Below are 21,721 nucleotides of genomic sequence, written 5' to 3'. Positions count from 1 at the left end.
ACTGTGCCACTTTGTAATATATCATCCAAAAGCCCTTATGAGTCTTAGCAGAAATAACATCTCGACTCTTAAGCTCTTTTTCTTAATGTAGATCTTTTGTAGAGTCTTCTGCCATACTGTAACATCATAGGGATGGTTAGAGAGGAACCAATGCTCCTAGAGTTAGTGTGCAAGAGAAAGAGGGGAGAGAGAGAGAGAGAGAGCGAGGGGGGAGGTGAGAGGGAGAGGGTGAGAGGGAGGGGAGGAGGTGAGAGGGAGAGGGTGAGAGGGAGGGGAGGAGGTGAGAGGGGGTGAGAGGGAGAGGAGAGGGTGNAGGAGGGGGGGAGAGGGAGAGAGAGAGGGAGAGAGGGAGAGAGGGAGAGAGGGAGAGAGAGAGAGAGGGAGAGAGAGTGAGTGATTGAAAGAAAAGATTGACAGACAAACACAGGGCATTATTGGAAACACGACTCAGAAATCAATCATAGTGGAGGTATGTTTTAAACATCGGTGGCCACAACAGTTAAGATGATGACACAGCACTCATCACTGCAAGGTAGGTTCAAATCCAGCAGCCACAAAAAAAGTTTTAAACTTTTAACTACAGTTTTTATAATTTTATTGTTATAGTGAAATTTTAATTTTGTGCCCGCTCCTTGAAAATATAATTTTGTGTTAAAATAATAAGTGAACTTTTTTCTCTACTACAATTTGTCATTAAAATTGCCATTATGTATTCTATTTTAAATTATAATGCACAAATTTATGGATAATGTCTTTTTAAAACCTAATTTTTGAAAATGAGAAATAGCTAAGTAAATGTACTTAAAAAAAGACATCATTGTTCTTTAATATTCCATTGAGTTAAAAATTATTTATTCTATTTTAAATTAAAGGCATAAATTTATAGATGTCTTTTGTAACCTTATTTTTAAAGCTCAGAAATAGAGCTGAGTTGTTCAAAATGTACTTTTAAAAAAAAAAAGGATATTGTTCTTCAATATTCCATTGAGTTAAACATTATTTTGTTGCAGTTGATTAAAACACCTGATTTCATGTAGAAATAAAAAGCAAAATTCATGTAAATAAAACAAGTAGAAAAGATGGGAGGCAAACGTCGTGCTCCTCTGAATATTTCATCATAGAGACGCTGGGTTGTAGTTAAGCATTGAAATATGCCCGATATCTTTGAAGATGCGGTACTCAGTGAGATCATTGCCATAGCAGACAAAATACCCAGGATTAAAGAAACGCTGGAAATTGCGTGCGACAGTATTCCCATTTTGAAAAATGGTCTCTGTGAAGTAGAAAAAGCCCTCGAAGTGTTGAAGGATGGGCAGAATGCTATGGAAACAAGGCTGAAAGAGCTCACTTCGGGACCCAACAGGAGCTACTCCTGTTCTCCAAATCATATTGTAAGTTTATTATTGCCAACTCTCCAAATCATTACGCAACCTCAAGAATTGTATTTCTTCAGTTCGATCCATAAAACCCGGACGTGTTGACCCCAGATTAAAAAATCCAAGAAGTACTAGTGTAAGTTGTTTTTTGTTTTCCATTTTTATCTTTTTGAATTGTGATAAGTAGCTATGATATGCACCTACTTGTGACTAATTATTAAAAATAGTTTATTTTTTGTTTTTGTTTTTTGTGGCACCGTTGAATCTATGATAATCTAGCTACGATAGTTTTTTCATTAAAACCGTAGATGGATCTAGAGAAACTGGCCGTCTTGAAAGAGAAACTGGATAGCGTTCATCAAATCGATAGCACGGCTGTGGTAACTAGGCACAAACTGTATGAACTTGGAAAAGAGCTCAATAAAACCGAAACAAAATTAACTCACTTAATTAAGGCTCAGGCCTCTCTTGAAATACGACTCTCAACTTTAGAAAAGCAAGTAAGGGAAAAATGTTTTCTCATAAATTCAACTTCATATGAAATAATTACAATGCTTATAAAATAAATTTATAGAATCGAATTCCGTTTTCCAAAAGTGTTAAACAGACACCCTGTGCAAGAGTTGATGTAAGAGTGGTCATTATTCAATTTAAAAGTCCAAAATGCTCTTTATAAAATTAAAAATTGGAATTCACAGGTTGACAATTTACCAAAGGTGTCATTGTGTAAAGACAACAGTAGAATTAGTTAAAATTTAAAAAATTGTATTAAACAAGGCCACAATCCCCAAAGAAGAAGAGAGATGGTTAGAAAGAAAACTTGTAAATGAAATTGCTCATTGAAAATGTTACAAAATTACACCAAGGTATAAAACTCTTTTAGAAATCTTTGACCTTAATACATAAAATACATTTTAGTATTGAAGGCTTGACAGAGATATTTTGTATTGAAAATGGCAAAACCGAATGAGCATGATACAAGGAAGGATAAAAACCATCCAAAGGTAAAAAGTCTTTTACAGTAAATCGAATTAATTATAACTTATTATATATAACTTATTCCTCAGAGTCAACAAGACGCAGATAACTCCAATGAACCTAAATGGACCAAAATTCCACCTCCAAAGGTATTGTGCAGTTTTTAAACAAATAATAACAATTATTAATCGTTTTATGTCATCAGGAGTATCTGGAAGAAAAGCGCTACTACACTGACCCGTACGTTGTGCCAGGAAATTATCAAAAGGTAACAAGCATTTATTTTAAAAAATGTGTAAAAAGATCTTTTAACAAAACAAAACAAAAAAACAGTAATGTAAAAATTAAAGATGACTGAGTATGTATCGCCACCATCGTACAAACCAAGATCGCATTCCCGTGAGGTAAGTTAATTCCACACAAGTATTTTTCTTTTTAAATAATAATTAAATTGTTAAACAAAATATAGCTAATATTTAGATATTCATGTATATTTAAACAAAAACCGTGTGAATTTGTACAAAGTTCTTAGCTCTGTGCCTGTAACTATTATTGTCCCTAGTCATCTCTAATGATCTTTTAAAATTACCACCAATTGTAAAATTTGGTTAATATGTGGGAATAATATTATATAATAAAAAAATTTACCGAACTAAATAAATTCTAATGTTTGGAGCTAAAATCAAAATGAAGTGTATAAAAACAATAGCAATATGAAACAAATTTGAATTACATAACTTAATTTATTTATGTTTTACCCATCTTGTATATAAACAATTAAATTTAAGTTTAATTTTAAATTTATTTAAAGGCTTTCTTGTAAAAGTTAAGAACATCTTTATACAATGGCTTCATTAAAAAACAACATTATTTTTTATTGTTCCAAAATAATATGTTGATTATTGTTCGAATGAAAATAATATTCAATTATTATTTCAATTATATTCAGTTATGTAATTCAAATAATAACAGCTCTGTTAATTTTGTATTTAGACTCATTTTGACATTTACTTTTTTTTTTCAAACTAATAGCACATCACTTTATTTTATTGCATAAAGATTGATTATTATTAATACATTTTATTTGCTAATTGCAAAAAAAAGGTTAAGATTGCAAAACAAATGGGTGAATTGAAGAATACATTTTTTAGTCATAAGTAGTTTCAGTTCATGGTTCTCTTTTGTTTGAGTGCGTGTATTTATTGGTGAGAATGTGAGGAGCCGATGTTGAAATATAGTCAGCATAAACCCTCCAGTCGTGTGTAATATTTATAAAAGTACCCAATTGACCCTAAGTACTCAACTGGCAGCCAAAATGAGTCATACATAGGTGTGAATGTATTTATTTGTGCGATTGTACTTTGTGTTAGTTTAAGCTAGATTATATTTTGCAGGCGTTCAAGGCTAAAATTACCTAGCTGTAAGCCGCTGGAACCTAAGTTCATTGGTCAGGTATCAAAGACCCCCTCCCCGGAGCATTTGGCTTAAGGGGAGTCCTTGACCCAGCAGCATAACGGCGTAGGTGGACTCCCTTGAGGTATAGACCTTAGGGTCAGTACCTCAGGGTGTGATTAAAAAATTATAACTTATTACTAGTATAACAATGCCTCAATTATAAAGTTGTCTTAATTTAAGAACAAAGAAAAAAATTCGCCCTGTTTCTTCTTGGCCAATTTTTTTTTATTGCGCTATCAAATTAAGTATTGGTTAGTGATTAGACTTTTTAAGTTTTGACCTCATGATGGCATGATTGTGGCCATGTAAGATCAGTGAGAAAGAAATTCATTTTATCAACTCATAATTGATTCAGAAGCACAGTAGCATTAAAAACAATTTAATTGAATCTATTTTGATTAAACTTAATTTGGAAATTTTTTTTTTCTTATAAAATGCTGACTTCAAAATATCATTTTATGTACATCAATATAGTTAGGTAAACTGTTAATTGGTCCTATGAATCTCTTTTTTCATAAAGAATTATTTATGTAAGTAAAAGATTAAAACTAAATTTGTTTTCATTTTGAATCTGCCGCTAAGCATAATTAACAATCACCGTATAATTTTTTCTTCTGATGTGCTCATGTTTGCTTGATTAACAGGAATTTCAAAAAGCCAATGGAAGACCTTTCACGCCAAAAGTAAGATTTACAAATAATTATTTTTAAGTTTAATTCCGTTCCGTTAATAATTAGAACTTTAAATGATGCCTCCTTGGGGATTTCAATGCTGGTACAGCATGGAATCCTCAAAACAACAAAGTTTCATTGTCACAAATCAATAGTGGGTTCATTTAAGGAAGTTTTTTTTTCATATTCTGTCTTACGATAATATTTAAAATTGGCACGTATTTATAAAAAAATAATATAAAAACACATGAGAAAAATGTTTAAAACAAAAGTTTCATGTATATTAAAGAAATTGAATGTTTATTTTCACTTGGAGAAATGCTTTACTTTTCTATGTAAAAAAATAGACAATAACAAATAAATTTTACTCATTTTATTTAAATTATTGAAACGAAACAATCGGGTTGGCTACAATAAGTGCGACTCTACTGATTCGACACACCACAATGACTATGGAATACATGAGACCCCAGGAATGGTATCCAGGTGGAAGTCTTGCGGTAAACTTTTTATTCTTAAAAGTTGACAAGCTGATTTCACAATTTTGCTCCTTTGATAAAGAGAAGAGTGTCTTCAGACGAATACTACACAGGTTTAGAATCCGATCAAGTGGTAAAGATAAATATTAAAAGTGACTGCTTAGCAGCATAATTGCAATTCTATGTGTGTGAATAGCAATATGAAGAAAAGGGAAGTCTTGTTAAAGGACACAAAGACATGGGAATGCGCCCGAGTCGGCAAAAAAAAACAGTAAGCCGGTCTGAATTTAAGTTTTAAAGAGAGAAACAAATGAAAACATTTTAGACAGGCAGAAAACAAATTAGAAGGCCCCAAGTCATTCAGCCACCTGTAGAAGACAGGGTAAGTTAGAGACAGTTCATCGGATTTTCATGAAATTAAAAAAAAAATTAAAACTGCGATAGAAAAAAGAAACTTTACCCGTAATAGGTCATAGGACAATGGGTTCACATCCAAAGCGCAAAGTGGTAATATAAAAATTAGAAGTGAACACTAAATAGCAAAAATACAATTTTACATATGTGAGTAGAAAAAAGAAGAAAAAAAGCGTATTGAAAGAGTTGTAGAAATTAAGCCTAGCGAACCGACAGAAAAACCTCCAGTAAGCTAACACATGAATTAAATTTTTCAAAGACAAAAGAAAATATAAACAATTTAGGTAAGTAATAAAGGGAACAAAGATTTTGCAAGTCACCTTCGTCCGCAACCCAAGGCAAGTGACAAAATGTCTATTATTTTTTCAAAAAGTTAAAAAAATATATTCACGACAGAAAAGAGAAGTACCGGTCATACGTCCAAAGCCAATAATTGTAGAACAAGTGGTAATGATAAATTTATAAGCGATCGCAAAGCAGCATAAGTGCAATTTTATGTATGTAAATAGAAAGAGGAAGTGAAGCCTGTCATCGGGCATAAAGACATGGGTGTGCATCCGTCTCGACAAAGACCAAAACGCCCGGTAAGCAAATTTAAATAAAATTTTGAACACACAAAAATATAAGAAATGTAGGTTGTTAGAGAGAAAAAAGTACCACCGATTCCCCCACCAGAGGTAAGTAAAGCCTGTCTATTGGATTTTATAAATATTAAAATTAAAAAAATAATAATATTCTATTAGAAAAAAGAATCTTTTCCTGTAGTAGGTCATAAGACAATGAGTTCACATCGAAAACCCTCCAAAGTAGAGGTAGGACAGAATATGTTTGTTATAAAGTGAATATATATTATTAATCCATGTTCCCTTAGTTCAAACATCCAGATCGTCCTAAGGTTGTTCCCAAGCCAGAGATAATCAAAGAACCAACTCCTGTAAGTTTTAAATATTATTATTTAGTGTAGCACTAAATACTATCGGTTTTCAAGGCTCCTATAGGGCATCGTTTAATGCATGTCGAAGAACCTGAGATCATTACTTCAGTAAGCCTTTAAAAATCTATTATTATACTGAATAAATTAAAAATTTACTTTCTCAGACTAACCCACCAGTTGAAAATCGTATGTCTTATCCGAGCCATTACGATCACTTGGCTAAGAATGCGAAGGGTGATGGGAATTCGATGAAGCTGTCTCTGAATGAGCAGAAGAGAGAAATTAAAGAAAGCCGCTCAGCGCTTTTTCAGCCTTACAAGGCAAAGAGGCACAGCGATGCCATTTCAAAACCGACAAATAGAGTTGTACGACCAGAAACAAAATTAGCAGACGAGCTGCAACAGCATCAGATTAAACAGCATAAATCAGCGCTTAACCAATCACTGAATAAGAACCATAATCAAAGTAAAAACAGAAGGAATAAACATATACAGTTTAAACACTAAAGAACATGGTTTAAATTTAAAAAGTATATTTTTAAAAAGTAATAAATTTGGAATTTTTAATTAAAATAATTTATTTACTTTTGTTATTAACTAATAACCAAAATTAGTTTTATTTTAAATTAAGTATTTCTCCAAGGTTGTACTTTCGCATTTATAAAATGTTTTGATAAGTTAATCCAATTCTACATTGATTTGTGATATATTAACAATTATGTCATTCTTATATTGGCAGTAACATAAAATTTCAGAACCTGCGTTTTGTTTTCTAAATAAATCTAAAACTTAAAATTATGCATTTTGTCTTAATTTAATGTTATATTGGGCTAGGCCATTGAACCGTTGGAACAACCTCAGTCCATGCAGCCACACGGGAAATCGCAAGTGGTAAGAACCAAACGCCATAATAATTGAGTTACATGACTAAAAATAACTTTGATTAAACCTTTTCTTATGTTGCGATAAAGAGTTATTTCATACAAGACTCAAATAAAAAAATAAAAAAACATTTTTTTAAATTGGATTTTTTAATTCATATTACAGGGTAAACCACCTGGTAAAAGTCGACCACCAGATCCAGGGTATATAACACCGCACCCAATTATTGTAAGTTTACATTTGTCACAAGTGATTTTTGAAATGTATGATTTTTTTTTTTTTTGAAAATTCTAAGGAATCGGACATGAGAAGTGATGATGACTCTGACAACCCTTTACATGCGATTGATTCTGGAGATCTTCGTGCCGGTTATGACCCGATATTCCCACAAAATAGAGAAGTAAGTACGACCGTTTTCTTGTCTCTTTTGAAATTCTCAAACTTCAAATCAAATTTTTTGTTTTAGCAACTTTATTTTGTTAAGGATGATGGGCCTAGTTCAAAACGAGTAATTTTTATTTTATTAATTTAAATTATCTATAATTTTTTGTTTTCATTTAATTTACTTTGTCTGAATATTTTTGATTTTAGCCACCGTCTAGAAGACATTCAAAACAAGAGCAAAATTTTAAACAAGTATATATTTTTTTCTCTTTTTTGGATCAGTTTTTACTTTGATTAGTGTTTTAATTTTTTTATTCTATAATTTTCCTTACAATTTTTTGGGCTGTCACTAATATTGTCAGATGTCAATAATTTCATTTTAACTAATTGACTTAAAAAATATAACTGAATCAGTTATACGTCTGTTATATAAGTGCATTTTTGAATAGGTGTACTTTCTTTAATGTGAGCTAATATTTTAATCAAATTTAAACAAAAATGGGCATACATTTAAATTATAAGTTAAATGAGTCAATAAAACAGCACTTTTCTACGATTAAATCTAAGGTTTTATCATCTTCAGAAAATCAGAGAGAAAATAATAGCCTTCGGATTGTGAGCAATATTGCAGACACATTTTGGTAAGTGATTAACTTACTTTCTTATTATGTCATTAAAAACACAATTATTTATAATATATAAATATTTAATATACAATATATTAAATATTTCCTAGTTTAGCCAACGTGTAATCTGTAGTTAAGGCGTAGATATATATTTTTTATTATATTATAAGTTATAAGTAATTATACAAACAATTTATAATTAGTGTTGTGCTATTTTTTGAAAAAAAAAGTTCAAATATTCAATGAATCTGAATACCATATAACAGCCTTTATTAGTAGATACAAAGAAAACTTGTCATTTAATTATTAAACATGATTTTGTATATATTAATTATTTATTTATACTACTTTTTTGTTTAACTATATTCAGTCGAAATTTTCATCGAAAAACACAGATTTATCTTCTAGTATTGCTGAGGTGAGTAAAACTTTGAACAGTGTAATTAAATAATATCCATTACATTTTTCATTACAAGTTGCCATCCTATACTTTGTACAGATAGATCCTAGATTTATCAAACCTGGATTTCAACCAATGTCCAAAGTGAGTTTTCATTTTGTAAAACGTATATTTTGTTTTGTAAAATCGTATCACCTACACACAAACATATACGCATTTCAGAGCCGACATCAGGAAAAACCATTATGTCAAACAAGGTTGAAAAGTTTTCAGGTAAAGCATCATATAATTTTTATACCAGCACACAATTAAGATTGATTAAACTTTTGAATTAGTTCAATTGAAGCGAGATTTTTTGATAAATATAATTTAATATTTTACAATATGCCTTTCAATCATACGATGGTCCATAGGTAGTCGATCCACGGTTTATGCATCCTGGGTTTCGTCCAAGTCAGTATAACGTTAGTATGATATTAATTTTTCTTTTGATGAAATATATTATTTATTAAGAAATTTATTTTATGATTTGCATCATTTTGTAATTACAGATCTTGTCTCTTGATCAACACCAGGCCAGAAAAGAGGTAAGGCTTATCGACCAACCCTGAAATATCTTTATCCGCTTACAAATTGGTTTTTAAATTTATTTATTTTTTCAATTGATTAGAATCCAAACATCAAAAAACAATCAGGCAAGTTAAGAAATGCTTCTGGCTCAGAAAATTCAAAGGTGAATATATCAATACAATTTTTTAATCTGGGTCATTTCAAATCATCATTCATAGAAACATACAATTTACTTTGATTATTTTTGCCCATCCTGGTCAGATTAGGTTCTGTCAGTCAGATGTGTTTCTGTATTTTGTCATCAGTAGGTCTGTGTGCTATTTTCTATTTAGCTATTTTCTCATGCAAGTGCATTACATATATATAAGAAAATATAAGTTTTTCAAATTCACTTAAATAATAATAAAAACCCTGTGTCTGACAAACAAGATCATTTATTTAGGTATTTGGATATAGATATTGCTAATACATTAGAATGTTGTAACTGAGAACTTGGGTGTCAAATCATGTCAACCCTGTATGGCCTACTCTGAAACGGTCGAGTGCCTCCCTTTATTACGGCTCAAGTTGTGCTAAAGTGTCTATTAATTAAGAAAAATTGATACTTAACACGACCATTTTATTAACCGAATTATTTTATTTTTCTAGAACTCTTTGAACATGAGTGGTGATATCGAAAGTGTAATTTTTAAAAAAAATTAAAATTTATTTTAAACAAATCTAACAATCATTTCTTCTTTCACAGGAATTTGACCCTATTTTCATAGAAGGCTTACTAAAAGAAATGGTAATTTAATTTGACTTTCAACCTCTGCTTTATTATTTCTAAATTATAAAAGTTTGGGCAGAGATTAATAAAATCGTATCTTGTTTGGCATGGCTCTGGCCTAGTTTGGATAAGTCTTAGGGATTAGGGCTTTTCTTATGAGAAAAACCGCTTTTTAAACAGCATTCCTCTGTTTTAAATTACTGTTTATTTCAATTATTTAAGTGACAGTGTCAAATAAAGGAATCCTATAAAGAAGCTCTCTTCAATGAAAAACTTTAAAAATAAATCAACACCGAAAAAATATTCATTTGGCTCAGAAGAAGTACGGCTTTAAAAGTCTGAAGGAAAAAAGTTGAGCACAACTTCCTCATGGTACTCAGTTATCGGTCAAAATCATGTACAATGCAGAGAATAAGAAACAAACAAAAAATTGTGAAAAGAGTCAAATGCTCAAGGGGCAACACCTGGGGTGTTGGTGGCCACAACAGTTTAGGCATTGACATCGTTCATCACTGTAAAGTGAAGGTCCCAGGGAATGAAGATCCTTTCAAATGTTATATTTTTGTTTTTTCAAAAACACCTGCATTCAAGGGTTGTTAACCTCATAGTTGCAATACCCCTGTAAAAATAGGCAGAAGACAACCATGAAACATTAGCACTATCTATTACACGATCTGTTCTTAGGCAAGACAAATCTCGTAAGTTCATTGAACAATAAATGGACTAAATGAAACACAAAAGAGCAACCGAATTAAAATAGATTAAAAAAGATGTATAATATGAAAGCGGTGAAATCTAGAGCCATAGTGAAAATCTACTGTAGAGTTGTTCCGTCATCCATGAAACCAAAGTTGTTGGATGATAAGCCCTTTATTTTGCCGTGTTAGTTATGTACATAATGTAATTTTATCAATTTACACTTGTAAATCTTTTTCCAAAATAAAAGCAGAATTTATTTGTATTTATGCATTTTATTCATTATGATTTACATATTAAGCAATTCCATTTTTACTTATAATTATGTTTACAATTAAATTTAATTTTTTACTTGAGACAACTTTGCCTTAAGAAAAATAAACATTATAAATATGTGCGTTTCTTCATAAAGCATTTACCTTTAGTTTAATTAATTTATTTTAATTTTTTACTTGAACCAATGCCTGCTTGGGGAAAAAGATTACTGGTCGTACATTTGATTGTGATTGATCATGCAGAACATGAACATAAACATTATTAATGTATAGTTGTTATAGTTATTAACATTGCTAAAAGTACTATTAACATGGTAGCACATTTGCATTTATTTACTGAATACTTACTGTATTTTTTGATTACAGGATAGATTGAAGGACAGTGGAATGAAATCCCCAGTAAGTCATTTTATTATAAATTACCAAAATTCAGGGCACTAAACTAATATTTTCAGCGTTCAGACCAAGAAAGAAAAATATCTTCTGGGGTGAGTAATAATTAAAGCAAACTTAGAAAAATAGATGCTTCATTTAAAGTTAAATACTTATAATGAAAAATTAGCTTTGAACTAGTTGGCCTTAACAAAAGCAAATATTTTAAAGAAGTAGATAGTTTTTTCTGGTTATTAATATTGCTAAAAATACTATTAATATGATAGCTGTTGCTAGTCTGACTCCATTATTATTATTATTAGCCAAACAAGCCTATGGGAAATGTTTAAATTATGGACCAAAAATTCAAAATTCTAATTTAAAAAAACAGGAATAAATTTTATATGTAATTTTAAAATGGGATTTTTGCATACATTTGGCCTTCCAAATTAAGAATTTTAAAAGGATAAATTATATAGCGATGGCAATAGGATAAATTTTTTAATAGGATAAATAGTTTATGAGTGAATGTTTGGAATCTGAGCTTTATAACACTCAGAAAGTATAGCTAACCTAAGAAGGTTTGGATGTTAGGGCGTGACCTTAGCCGTTAAAACGCCCTTAAAAATTAATAACAATAATAATAATAACATGATAGCATATTCACATTTATTTACTGAATTGTTTGATTACAGAAATTGAAGGACAGCGGAATGAAATCCCCAGTAAGTAATCTTATTATAAATTACCAAAATTCAGGGCACTAAACCGATATTTTCAGCATTCACACTACAAAAGAAAAATGTCTTATGGTGTAAGTAATAAAGCAAACTTACAAAATAGATGTTTAAAATTGCTTAGAATTTATGTTTTGGTGGTCAATTGACCAAGTTACTTCTTTCAATTATTAGTCTTTTTATGTAAGGTTTTGGTTGAGATAAAAAAGTCAGTGTGACAAGCAGGATTCGAACCCACGACCTTCGATTAAACGCGTCACTGCTCTACCACTTGAGCTATGACTTCGATCCTCTCGGTCACCAACTGTCCATCTCAACCTACCACTGTTTGAATTTTCCATTACAATTACATAAAAGAATAATTAATTGAAAGAAGTAACTTGGTCAATTGACCACTAAAACATAAATGATTAATATTTAATAAATAAAAGAAGTATCACTTCACTAATAGCTCCCCGTTGCCACTTCATAAGTCACTGAGAATCGAATCCTGATTACACAACATTTGAAAATGGCAAAAAGAGGGAAAATTCCAATGGTTGTAGGTTGAGATGGAGAGTTGGTGTCCGAGAGGATCGTCTGAAGGTCGTGGGTTCGAATCTCACTCGTGACACTTTGTTTATCTCAACCAAAATTTTACATAAAAAGAATAATTAATTGAAAGAAGTAACTTGGTCAATTGACCACTAAAACATAAATGGATTAATATTAAATATTTATAATGAAAAATTAGGTAGCTTTGATCTAGTTGGCCTTAACAAAAGTGAACATTTTAAATATGTAGATAGTTATTTATGGTTATTAATATTGCTAGAAATACTATTAATATAATAGCACATTCACATTTATTTACTGAATACTTACTGTATTTTTTTATTGCAGGATATATTGAAGGACAATGGAATGAAATCCCCAGTAAGTCATCTCATTATAAATTACCAAAATTCAGGGCACTAAACTAATATTTTCAGCGTTCAGACCATGAAAGAAAAATATCTTCTGGGGTGAGTAATAATTAAAGAAAACTTTCAAAAATAGTTGCTTCATTTAAAGTTAAATACTTATAATGAAAAATTAGTTACCTTTGAACTAGTTGGCCTTAACAAAAATAAATATTTTAAATATGTAGATAGTTTTTTATACTTATTAATATTGTTAAAAATACTATTAATATGATAGCATATTCACATTTATTTACTGAACTGTTTGATTACAGAAATTGAAGGACAGCAGAATGAAATCCCCAGTAAGTCATCTTATTATAAATTACCATAATTCAGGGAACTAAACTGATATTTTCAGCATCCAGACCACGATAGAAAAATATCTTACAGTGTAAGTAATAATTAAAGCCAAAATAGATGTTGCATTTAAAGTTAAATATTTGTAATGAAAAATTGATCATTGGTGGTGATCAACATTTTTTCGGTTTACAGGCAGTAGATCCAAGATTTGTACATCCTGGATTTCGTCCGAGTCAGTATGATGTTAGTAAGAGATATTAAATGTTATTACTTGATCGTTCCTGATTATCCTTGTTGTCCACACATTTCTTGTCTTACATTCTGTTTTTTTTTTTTTTTTTTTTTTTTTTTTTTTTAGTTTTTTTTTTTTAAATCTGGCAGGTATTCCTGCATTCAATGGATAATGTAATATGAATATTTTAAAGAAAGATTATTTGGAAATTGTTTTCGGTCACTAAACACCACACATTTTAAAGAATTCAACTTTACAACTTGACCAACTACAGAGGATGACAGGCTTATATCTGGCAGATACATAATGATCAGAGATTATTAAGTTACAGCTTGCAAACCTCACTAAAATATTTATTTATTTATATTTACAGATCAACTCCATCAATCAACAACGAGCTTTTAAAATGGTAAGATTTAAACAAAACAACCACTAGTTGTAAGCTGAAGACAACTGAAAAACAATATTTTCAAATATAAACGGTTAATTATTTTCTAATTAATTGTTAAACTAGGGTTCACCCCACAGAAATTATTCAAGCAAGAAAGCTTCAACGTCAGGAGGCATACAGGTTGAGAATTATTATAACGAATTATTGCTCATGTATTAAACAACTAAATGACAAATTCATTTTTTAGATGATAATAATAATAATAATCCGGCATGATTAATAATTTTTTTATTGCTTCTAAACTAAACTACTAAATAATTATAAATTTTCTTCAAATTAAAGATCCCAAATAAATTTTATACAATATGTACAATATATATACAAATGTATACATATATAAATTATTTTAATTAATTTATATATAATTTATTAACTTTCATTCATCATAAATTTCAGACTCCATCGCCATCTCAGATCAATTCAAGACGAAAAACTTCTGAGGTTTGTTTAAATATTTATTAATCGGTCAAAACGTGACAGTAAGTTTTAAAGTTCCAACTCTTTTTTTGTTTTGATGGAAAAATATTTTTTACTATGTTGTTCTTTTTTTTATGTACATTATACTACAAACTAATTTAAATGTTTCATGTCTATATACTTAGAAGGACCACAAGGGAGAAAAACGGACTTCATCAGTAGCTGTAAGTTTAATTTTTCTTTCATAAAACAAAAATGGTGACCATGGTTCAACATTAATTTATCGAAAGTATAATCTAGATGTATAATTGTTTACTTTCTAGGACCCAAAGTGTAAGTATTATTTTTTTTAAATATATTTTTTTGTAATTATTGTGTCTGTATTTCTAATGAAACTATTTCACAGTTGGTTGGTTTATTCAATCAGTAGTTGTTATGATGAAATTTAGTTAAAACAAATATTGACTAACTTTTTCAGGCTGAAGGTATTCAGATTCATTGTTTAGCCTGTATAGTTAAATTACAGTTCTTAAATATTATACATAATCTTAAATGATGCCGGCTTTAAATGTGTGCGTGTGCAGAGAGGTAAATAGTGAAAGATCTGTCTGCAATATTGCTCCAAAATATTTTAAACCTGTTTAGGAAATAACTAGTTGTTTGTGCAATAATTTTTAATTTATTTCAGTTTTATCTGTATACAGCAACATTGAGTGTAGTTATTAATTATTAACATTGTAATGTTAGCATAAAGTTGTTGCAATTTAATTATCACATCAAATAAGTGTTGTATTTGTCCTATTTGTTTATAATAAATAGATAGGCTTATTATAATTTTAAAAAATTATTGTCATAAATAATGATAACATTGGGGTTAAAATGATAAAATAATAGAGAATAGAGAAGTAATCAATTTTATCATTACTTCTCTTATTTGATACCATTTTTCCAATGTAAGCAAGCTACAATTTAGAGTAAACCATGGTGTTAAAAAGTAATCTGATCGTCTCTGATCATGCTGGTCTTTCTCAGAGATGATCTAACGCATTCATTATGCAAACTCAATATTTCTTAACTAAATAATCATTAGTTAATAATTATAAAAATTATAGTTAGCAAGTTGTGTTGAATTGTGACATTGAATTTACATTCCAGGACAGAGGAAGAAATAGGTAGGATAGTTTCTGCTGAGACAACCGAAAAATAAATCGTCGCTTTTGTTCAAATCGTTGTTGAAATCTGAATGACAAGACATTTTAGAGAATAGAATGGCACGGAATGATAATAGAGGAAAAAGAGTGAGTAAACAGCATGGTCGGAGGAGCAGCAATAATAAATAGTTTTGTCTCTCCGTATTTGTTTTGAAATATTAAAAATTATTGTAATTTGAAGGCTAATGTAATATTATAGAGCTTTTTTTTTATCAACACATTTGATTACTGGTTATATAAGCACAAATCTGCCCAAAGTGCCTATCACTTCTCGCTTTCTACTGATGATCCTTTATTTTGTTGTATAGGGGGGGTTGCTATCAACAGCTAGGTCACTTCAGCACCCAACACACTCAGTTGCCAGATTCAAGCCCATTCACACTCTCACTCACTCTTAAATACATTCACTCAGTTAGGGTGGTAGAGTACTCGATATTCCTTGATCACTTTTTATGCCTACTATATAACTAACCTAATTGGGGGTCAATAGAGTACTGAATATTCCACCATTGTATCATCCTTTACACCTATTATATAACTAACCTAATTGAGGGTCAATATGGTACTGAATATTCCGCCATTGACCCTCTCACACTACACATTCGCACTAATAAATACATTTACTCTCAAGAAGTCATCTTACACGACACATAATACAAGGACAAGCAAAACAATCCTGTTTTCTTCAAGAAACAAAACAGGGGACCCAGATACTTGCTACCATGCTCAAGTACAATTCTCATATTGGATAGTATTTCCATACTCTATATAGTCAGTGAATTGCACCCTTCAATTAGGTGGGATACACTGAGCAAACGTTGTTGGCATGCCAGACACTTGGCCCAAAAGCAACTTGGCATGCTTAGGCCCAAAAGTAATGTCCGAGTGTCAACCTTGCATGGCCTATCCTTAATCGGGTGAGGATGACCCTTCAGGTCCTCTGCGGGCCACCTATCGATTGTGCCCTTGATACGCAACAGGTTTTCTACTGATATGTCAACATATGTATATATAATATGTCACATTTGATAGTTTATGAGATTTACTTTTTATTTTTACCAAAAGACGTTCATGATGTAGAAGGTGAAATGTGTACAGTTTATACATATAGTTTTGTTCATTTAGTTGGTCTATTAAACTTTGAGTAATACCATAGTTTTGTCCTCTATTAATGTGCAATTATAATCTATGGGTTTTATAAACTTGCTTGTTTAAGAGCCAATAAAATCATGAGCTTTGAACTAGTTTGCTAAAACATTCAAAAATTATGCTATGCTCCAAACAAGTAAATGGATAAAATGCAGTAGTGTTAAAAATCCACTGTCAATGGAAAAATTTCACAGCCTTCCCCAATCCCCCTCCCTCAGAAAAAAATTATATAAATTACTTACTTCAAATGTGTAAAGGTAACCAGGGTTTGAGTCCATTAAGTAAGGCCACCAAAATTTGGCATTTGGAACATCAAGCTTCCCCAGATATTCGTTGGTATTCTGAATATCCTTTGAAATTGTGGCCACAATCGTCCCTTCTGCGTCGAGCAAGTTTATGTAGCAGTGGCCCAAGAATGTTTGGGATGGAGGGTTAGAAAACGTAATGTTAAAATACACAAGCCCTGAAATTTAACAGAATTAATTATGAAAGTTTAGATTTTAAATGGATTAAACATAATTTACCATTTGATCTAGCGATTTCTGTGTAAATGGTAATGTCTTGGATGTAATTTGCTGGTGTCGTGTATAAAACGACACTACGGTGAATACCAGCGTAGTTAAAGAAGTCAAAGGTGTAAGTTTGCACTTGTTTTGTCCCATTCAACCTTTCATAAATTATATAAAATGAAAATGTTTTATGATGTCCACAAAAGTTGAGCAGACTTACGTGTACAATTCTTGTACTTGTCCTTGAGGAATAGTTTCAATATTTAACGTATTATTAACAGCAACAGTTATTAAATTCTTTTGCCCAAAATGTAGGTTTTCAGTGATCTCAGCTTGAAATGGAAGATGGCCAATCTCATGGGTTACTACTTTATTACCGTTAACCCACTTGAAAGATGAAATTATAAAAATGAAACTGTTATGTCACCAAGTTATCAACCACTCACCACATCAGTATAATAGTGTACACTGCCAAACCGAATCCAAACCTTTTGACCTTTTTCTTGCCAGGATTTTGGAACGTACACGGTCCTGTCATACCAGACGACTCCAACGTGATCTCGTATCTCTTTATCCTCGGTTATATCATTGTAACTAGCTGGGACAGGCATGTCTATCACATCTCCAGTCTACAAATTAACAGATGGGTTGAAGAAATCTTGATTTTTTTAAACCATTTTTATCAGTACCTTTTCTAATGGATAACTATACCAATGTTTGTTATATCCTTCGTTTGGATATTTTGACAGGCGGAATTTCCAGACTCCATTGAGTGACTTGACCTCACGATTTTCCGACTCCCTCGGGTAGAGTATTCCACAAAAGCAAAATGGCAGTATCGGTACGATCCACAACCATTCCTTCATGAATGTCATCCTCTTTCTATGACCTACGGTCATAAAAATGTCAAAATTATTTAATATTTTTACAAACCATAAGTTTCTAATTGGCACTACATAAAAACATAAATTGAAAAAAGGACAGTACAATAACTTGACTTATTGCCAAACTGGTTGCTTGTAGGGTCCTTTTTTTACCCCTTACATTATTTATTAACCTAACATAACTTAACCAAACCAACCCGAACAATGAGCATTGAAACACATAAATGACAAGACAACATTAATTCATTTTAAAATAATTTGAAAATAATTAAATTAATAAATTTCAAGGTTTAATTTAAGGCTGATAACTAATTGGAGAAATCAACTTCAAACAAGTTTCACAATTTATTATCAAGATTAAATTGCTGCTTTAATTATTCTTTATGTAAATGAAGCCAAGGTTTGTTTTTGAATATTAATAATGAAATAAAAATGGTAATAAAGTTAAAGCAAATAACAATGAATTTAGAAACAATGGCAGAAAGATAAAATTCAAATAAATAACAATAAAATAACTTTGTTACTTAACAATAAAAATAAATTAATTAATTTTAAAAAAAATATTTTGCCCAAAACCAAATAATACTTAGTTTTAAAATATTCACTGATGGACAAAATAAACGCACCCTTAAATTTTAATGTGTTTTGGTTTATTCATATTTTGCATACCAAAAATAGGTTTTACTTTTTGTGCAAATGGGATTAATCAGTACAAAAGTAAATAAAGGACGTAAACAAAGCATTATTTACAGTTTACTTTGACTATGATAGCTCCTAATACCTATAACTAATGTAGAAAGATAAATGGATTTAATTTTAAACTAAATAAATTGAGTGGTGTTAAATTTTTCCATCGGTTTTTTTTTTCTTTCGTTTTTTTATAAAGCAAACAAACTGATACAGTGGACCAAGAAGATGTTATTTTGCTTTTAGAATAATTTTAATGTAAAAAATAATATGAGGCCTTCAGAACTTTCTTCTACTATTTCTCCTGTTTGGAAAAATGGTTTGAAAAAGTGGAGGATCAGACTTAACAAAACCAAATATCAGAAAATCACCTACACTCTTTACCTTCTCTGCCTGTCTAACACAACTGCTTTCCTTTCCATGCATCTGATATCCAGTTGATTCAGTCCGAAATCCGTTGAACTATTGGCCAAGTTCCCTAATTCGTATCCTGTCTTATCCACACCTTGAAATCCCAATTGAGTTCAAAACCATAAGAAGTTGATATAGACGCCTCCATAAAACAGAGACCGCATATCCTGAACCCTTCCCAAAAATTTTCTAAGGTAAGATGCCTAAAGTGCTAATGGCCTCACAATTTCTTCCCTAGTGATTTCTTGTCGTATAAAATTCATATAGGCAACAAAGTTGCTCGTATCAGCTCTAGCACTGTTGTAACTTAAAAAAAAAAAAAATTAAAAAGACAGCGTTGAAGTTGGGAACAAATACTTAAAATTGCTAGAACAAGTCAATAAGCTATAGGAATTGGAGGAAAAATGACAGAAAGTCCAAACGAATGTTAAATATAAAAGTTAATATGCAATTTTGTCCTCCAAAAGTTTTTTTAATATGTTTTATTGCTTCATTATTCGTTCGTTTCATTTCATTCACCTCTGGTTTGGATTTTTAAATTGAAGTTCTTTAATTAGAAAGAATCAGATTAAATTTTGATATAAATAATTTGTAATCGCTTCAAAGAGTAAAACAAAGAAACCACAAAGATAGGTGAAATATTCCTTTTTCTAAATCTTGTTTGTACATAAATATTTGAGTTCGATACCACCATTAAAAGTTCAATATGATTATAAAGTATTACTTTTTTTTCTTTTTTAAACTGTATTTATACAGTTTCTTTTTAGAAGGGCACATACAAACACAAATACTCAAAAAATAACGCAAAGAATTAAAGAAATAGCAATAAATTTGGCTTAACATTTTTTGATCCTCGCAATTGAATCTTATATCAAAAGAAGCATTATTATAAAGTAAGTTTATTTATAATTTAATATAATATTTAAACAATATTGGATAAATATTTGAAAACTTTTAATTAATAAATTACTTGGTAACAGAGCAATACTATCCAACAGATTCATAAACTGCTCAATTGGACAAATTAAATTAAATATAAAAGAAAACTCTCTTACAACATAAATGCCATAAAATAATATTAAGGTGCGTTTACACATGAGAGGAACTCGCAGCCGGAGCTCGAGAGTTACTCTCAGAGCCCGTTTTACGGGAGAGTGAAATTCACCGAAGTTCACTCTCGGAGAGCATGGCAACTCTTGCAACTACGCTTCAGACCGGTCAAGTCCCAGACACAAAGGGGTTATCATTTAGGCATGTACCATGCTTTTGAATGGGAAGACGCCCAGCCATTTAGGAATTTTTGCAGATTTTCAAGTGTTGAAGTTTAATTGCTGTTAGAATTAGCCCATAATTTTAAAAACAAAAACATGGCAAGAAGCAATTCTGTTCATGGGCTTCTATATGGTTGCCTCAGATTAATTTCGGGTACCGTACAATTGAAGTCTGTCACAAATTTCTCCATCACAAGGTTTTTTAAAACTATTTTTAAAATCTGAGTTTTGGATGTCCCAAAAGAATTGAATTCAGTTTGTAAGCTTCAATGAGCTTGCAAATATCCTCATGGGTCCATTTTTTATTAGCGTGGGCAAAACATTTACATCGAACTCAAAAATACGTTTCTAAACTTGAATAATTCCTAAACAACAACGATTGTAAAGAAATAAAAAAGACGCCATCTTAAAATTAAAAATTAGAGTTCAAAGAGCTATAAAAAATACTGACTTTCTAATCTCAAACGACCAATGTGCGGGGTCAAAATCCACAAAGAAAACAAGCCTATATCACTAGTGCCCTTTTATATTCTCCATGTCACAAACTCGCGATAAAAATTGATGAAATAATTAAAACCCACACCAATTTCAAACCTACATTCGGTACTAACAATTTTTTTTAGAATTGATAAAAAAGTTAAAAACATAAATATACCTAACAAATGTGTTTTAGTGTCATTTCATGTTGCTAATTTATTTATAAATATCCCTGTTAAAGAATATATTAAACTAATAAAAACAAAAACTTATTGCGAACTACATTAATGGATTTGTAAAAATAGACCTCTTAATTATATTGCCTACTAATTACTGTAAATTTAATAATAAATTTTATGAAATGAAAGGGTTACCAATGGGGTCTCAATTATCCCCAATTCATGTCGAAATATTCATGGAAAACGTTGAAAAAATTCTTTACAAAGCTAATAACAAATTAATTAAAACTGTCCTTTTTTTGGAAAAGTTTTTGGATACGATTTATGTATACAGGGTATTCAAAAAGGAACCAAAAAGTGCTAATTAACTATTGTCCTAATCTCAACAGTTTCGGAGTTATTCCACTTTTTCTAATTTTTTAAGATTTCAACACCTTGCTTCAAATAAACAATAACTCGAAAACTAAAATGTTTTGGACAAATCCGTTGATACAATTGAAAACTACGTTAAATTTTCAATAAATGTGATCAATACTAAACATGTAAACCTTGTTGCAATTAGTAGCGAGAAATTTGAAAAAT

The 21,721-nt window shown here is 30.6% G+C and overlaps 3 protein-coding genes across 24 annotated transcripts in view; 2 read left to right on the top strand and 1 right to left on the bottom strand.

The window, feature by feature from the left end:
* Positions 1 to 21,721, bottom strand: part of LOC106664249 (beta-glucuronidase) — a 50,350-nt gene that overhangs the window by 7,320 nt on the left and 21,309 nt on the right. For 4 of the 12 annotated variants that reach the window (XM_024226514.1, XM_024226515.1, XM_014389775.2 and 1 more), the window contains exons 1-6: positions 18,312 to 18,338; positions 17,920 to 18,119; positions 17,677 to 17,859; positions 17,451 to 17,617; positions 17,246 to 17,388; positions 16,964 to 17,184 (exon numbers count right to left, since the gene is read on the bottom strand). In XM_024226514.1, coding sequence (XP_024082282.1) covers positions 16,964 to 17,184; positions 17,246 to 17,388; positions 17,451 to 17,617; positions 17,677 to 17,859; positions 17,920 to 18,119; positions 18,312 to 18,336 — 939 coding nt within the window. In that variant the 5' untranslated portion in view covers positions 18,337 to 18,338. Of the gene's footprint in view, positions 1 to 16,963; positions 17,185 to 17,245; positions 17,389 to 17,450; positions 17,618 to 17,676; positions 17,860 to 17,919; positions 18,120 to 18,311; positions 18,339 to 18,740; positions 18,760 to 19,176; positions 19,290 to 20,934; positions 21,006 to 21,138; positions 21,152 to 21,721 lie in introns of those variants that run through there. The other 8 variants (XM_024226523.1, XM_024226521.1, XM_024226517.1 and 5 more) reach the window with 6 other exon arrangements.
* LOC106664251 lies at positions 1,003 to 15,716 on the top strand. Of its 11 annotated transcripts, none has more exons than XM_014389797.2 (29): positions 1,003 to 1,391; positions 1,454 to 1,512; positions 1,685 to 1,876; positions 1,951 to 2,004; positions 2,075 to 2,242; positions 2,295 to 2,380; positions 2,444 to 2,503; positions 2,560 to 2,622; positions 2,705 to 2,758; positions 8,569 to 8,616; positions 8,698 to 8,742; positions 8,821 to 8,871; positions 9,012 to 9,062; positions 9,150 to 9,185; positions 9,269 to 9,331; positions 11,275 to 11,307; positions 11,364 to 11,396; positions 11,976 to 12,005; positions 12,062 to 12,094; positions 12,900 to 12,932; positions 12,989 to 13,021; positions 13,234 to 13,263; positions 13,320 to 13,352; positions 13,454 to 13,504; positions 13,867 to 13,902; positions 14,008 to 14,064; positions 14,341 to 14,385; positions 14,547 to 14,585; positions 15,517 to 15,716. In XM_014389797.2, the coding sequence occupies exons 6-29, from the start codon at positions 2,330 to 2,332 to the stop codon at positions 15,535 to 15,537; spliced, it is 1,029 nt and encodes a 342-aa protein (XP_014245283.1). In that variant the 5' UTR covers positions 1,003 to 1,391; positions 1,454 to 1,512; positions 1,685 to 1,876; positions 1,951 to 2,004; positions 2,075 to 2,242; positions 2,295 to 2,329; the 3' UTR covers positions 15,538 to 15,716. The 11 variants fall into 11 exon arrangements, with proteins under 11 accessions (XP_014245283.1, XP_024082294.1, XP_024082293.1 ...); XM_024226526.1 differs by having other exon boundaries at positions 1,665 to 1,876; XM_024226525.1 differs by having other exon boundaries at positions 1,656 to 1,876.
* LOC106664250 (titin-like) lies at positions 4,746 to 6,850 on the top strand. Its single transcript, XM_014389787.1, has 14 exons — positions 4,746 to 4,980; positions 5,042 to 5,092; positions 5,156 to 5,230; positions 5,285 to 5,341; positions 5,404 to 5,466; positions 5,529 to 5,600; positions 5,658 to 5,711; positions 5,770 to 5,820; positions 5,883 to 5,957; positions 6,009 to 6,050; positions 6,117 to 6,185; positions 6,245 to 6,307; positions 6,362 to 6,415; positions 6,472 to 6,850. The coding sequence occupies exons 1-14, from the start codon at positions 4,927 to 4,929 to the stop codon at positions 6,811 to 6,813; spliced, it is 1,122 nt and encodes a 373-aa protein (XP_014245273.1). The 5' UTR covers positions 4,746 to 4,926; the 3' UTR covers positions 6,814 to 6,850.

Source organism: Cimex lectularius, unplaced genomic scaffold (assembly GCF_000648675.2).
Source record: "Cimex lectularius strain Harlan isolate CLEC.00 unplaced genomic scaffold, Clec_2.1 scaffold50, whole genome shotgun sequence".
Lineage (NCBI taxonomy): Eukaryota > Metazoa > Arthropoda > Insecta > Hemiptera > Cimicidae > Cimex > Cimex lectularius.
The sequence above is the reverse complement of the archived record's forward strand: the minus strand, read 5'-3'. Positions and strand labels throughout refer to the sequence as shown.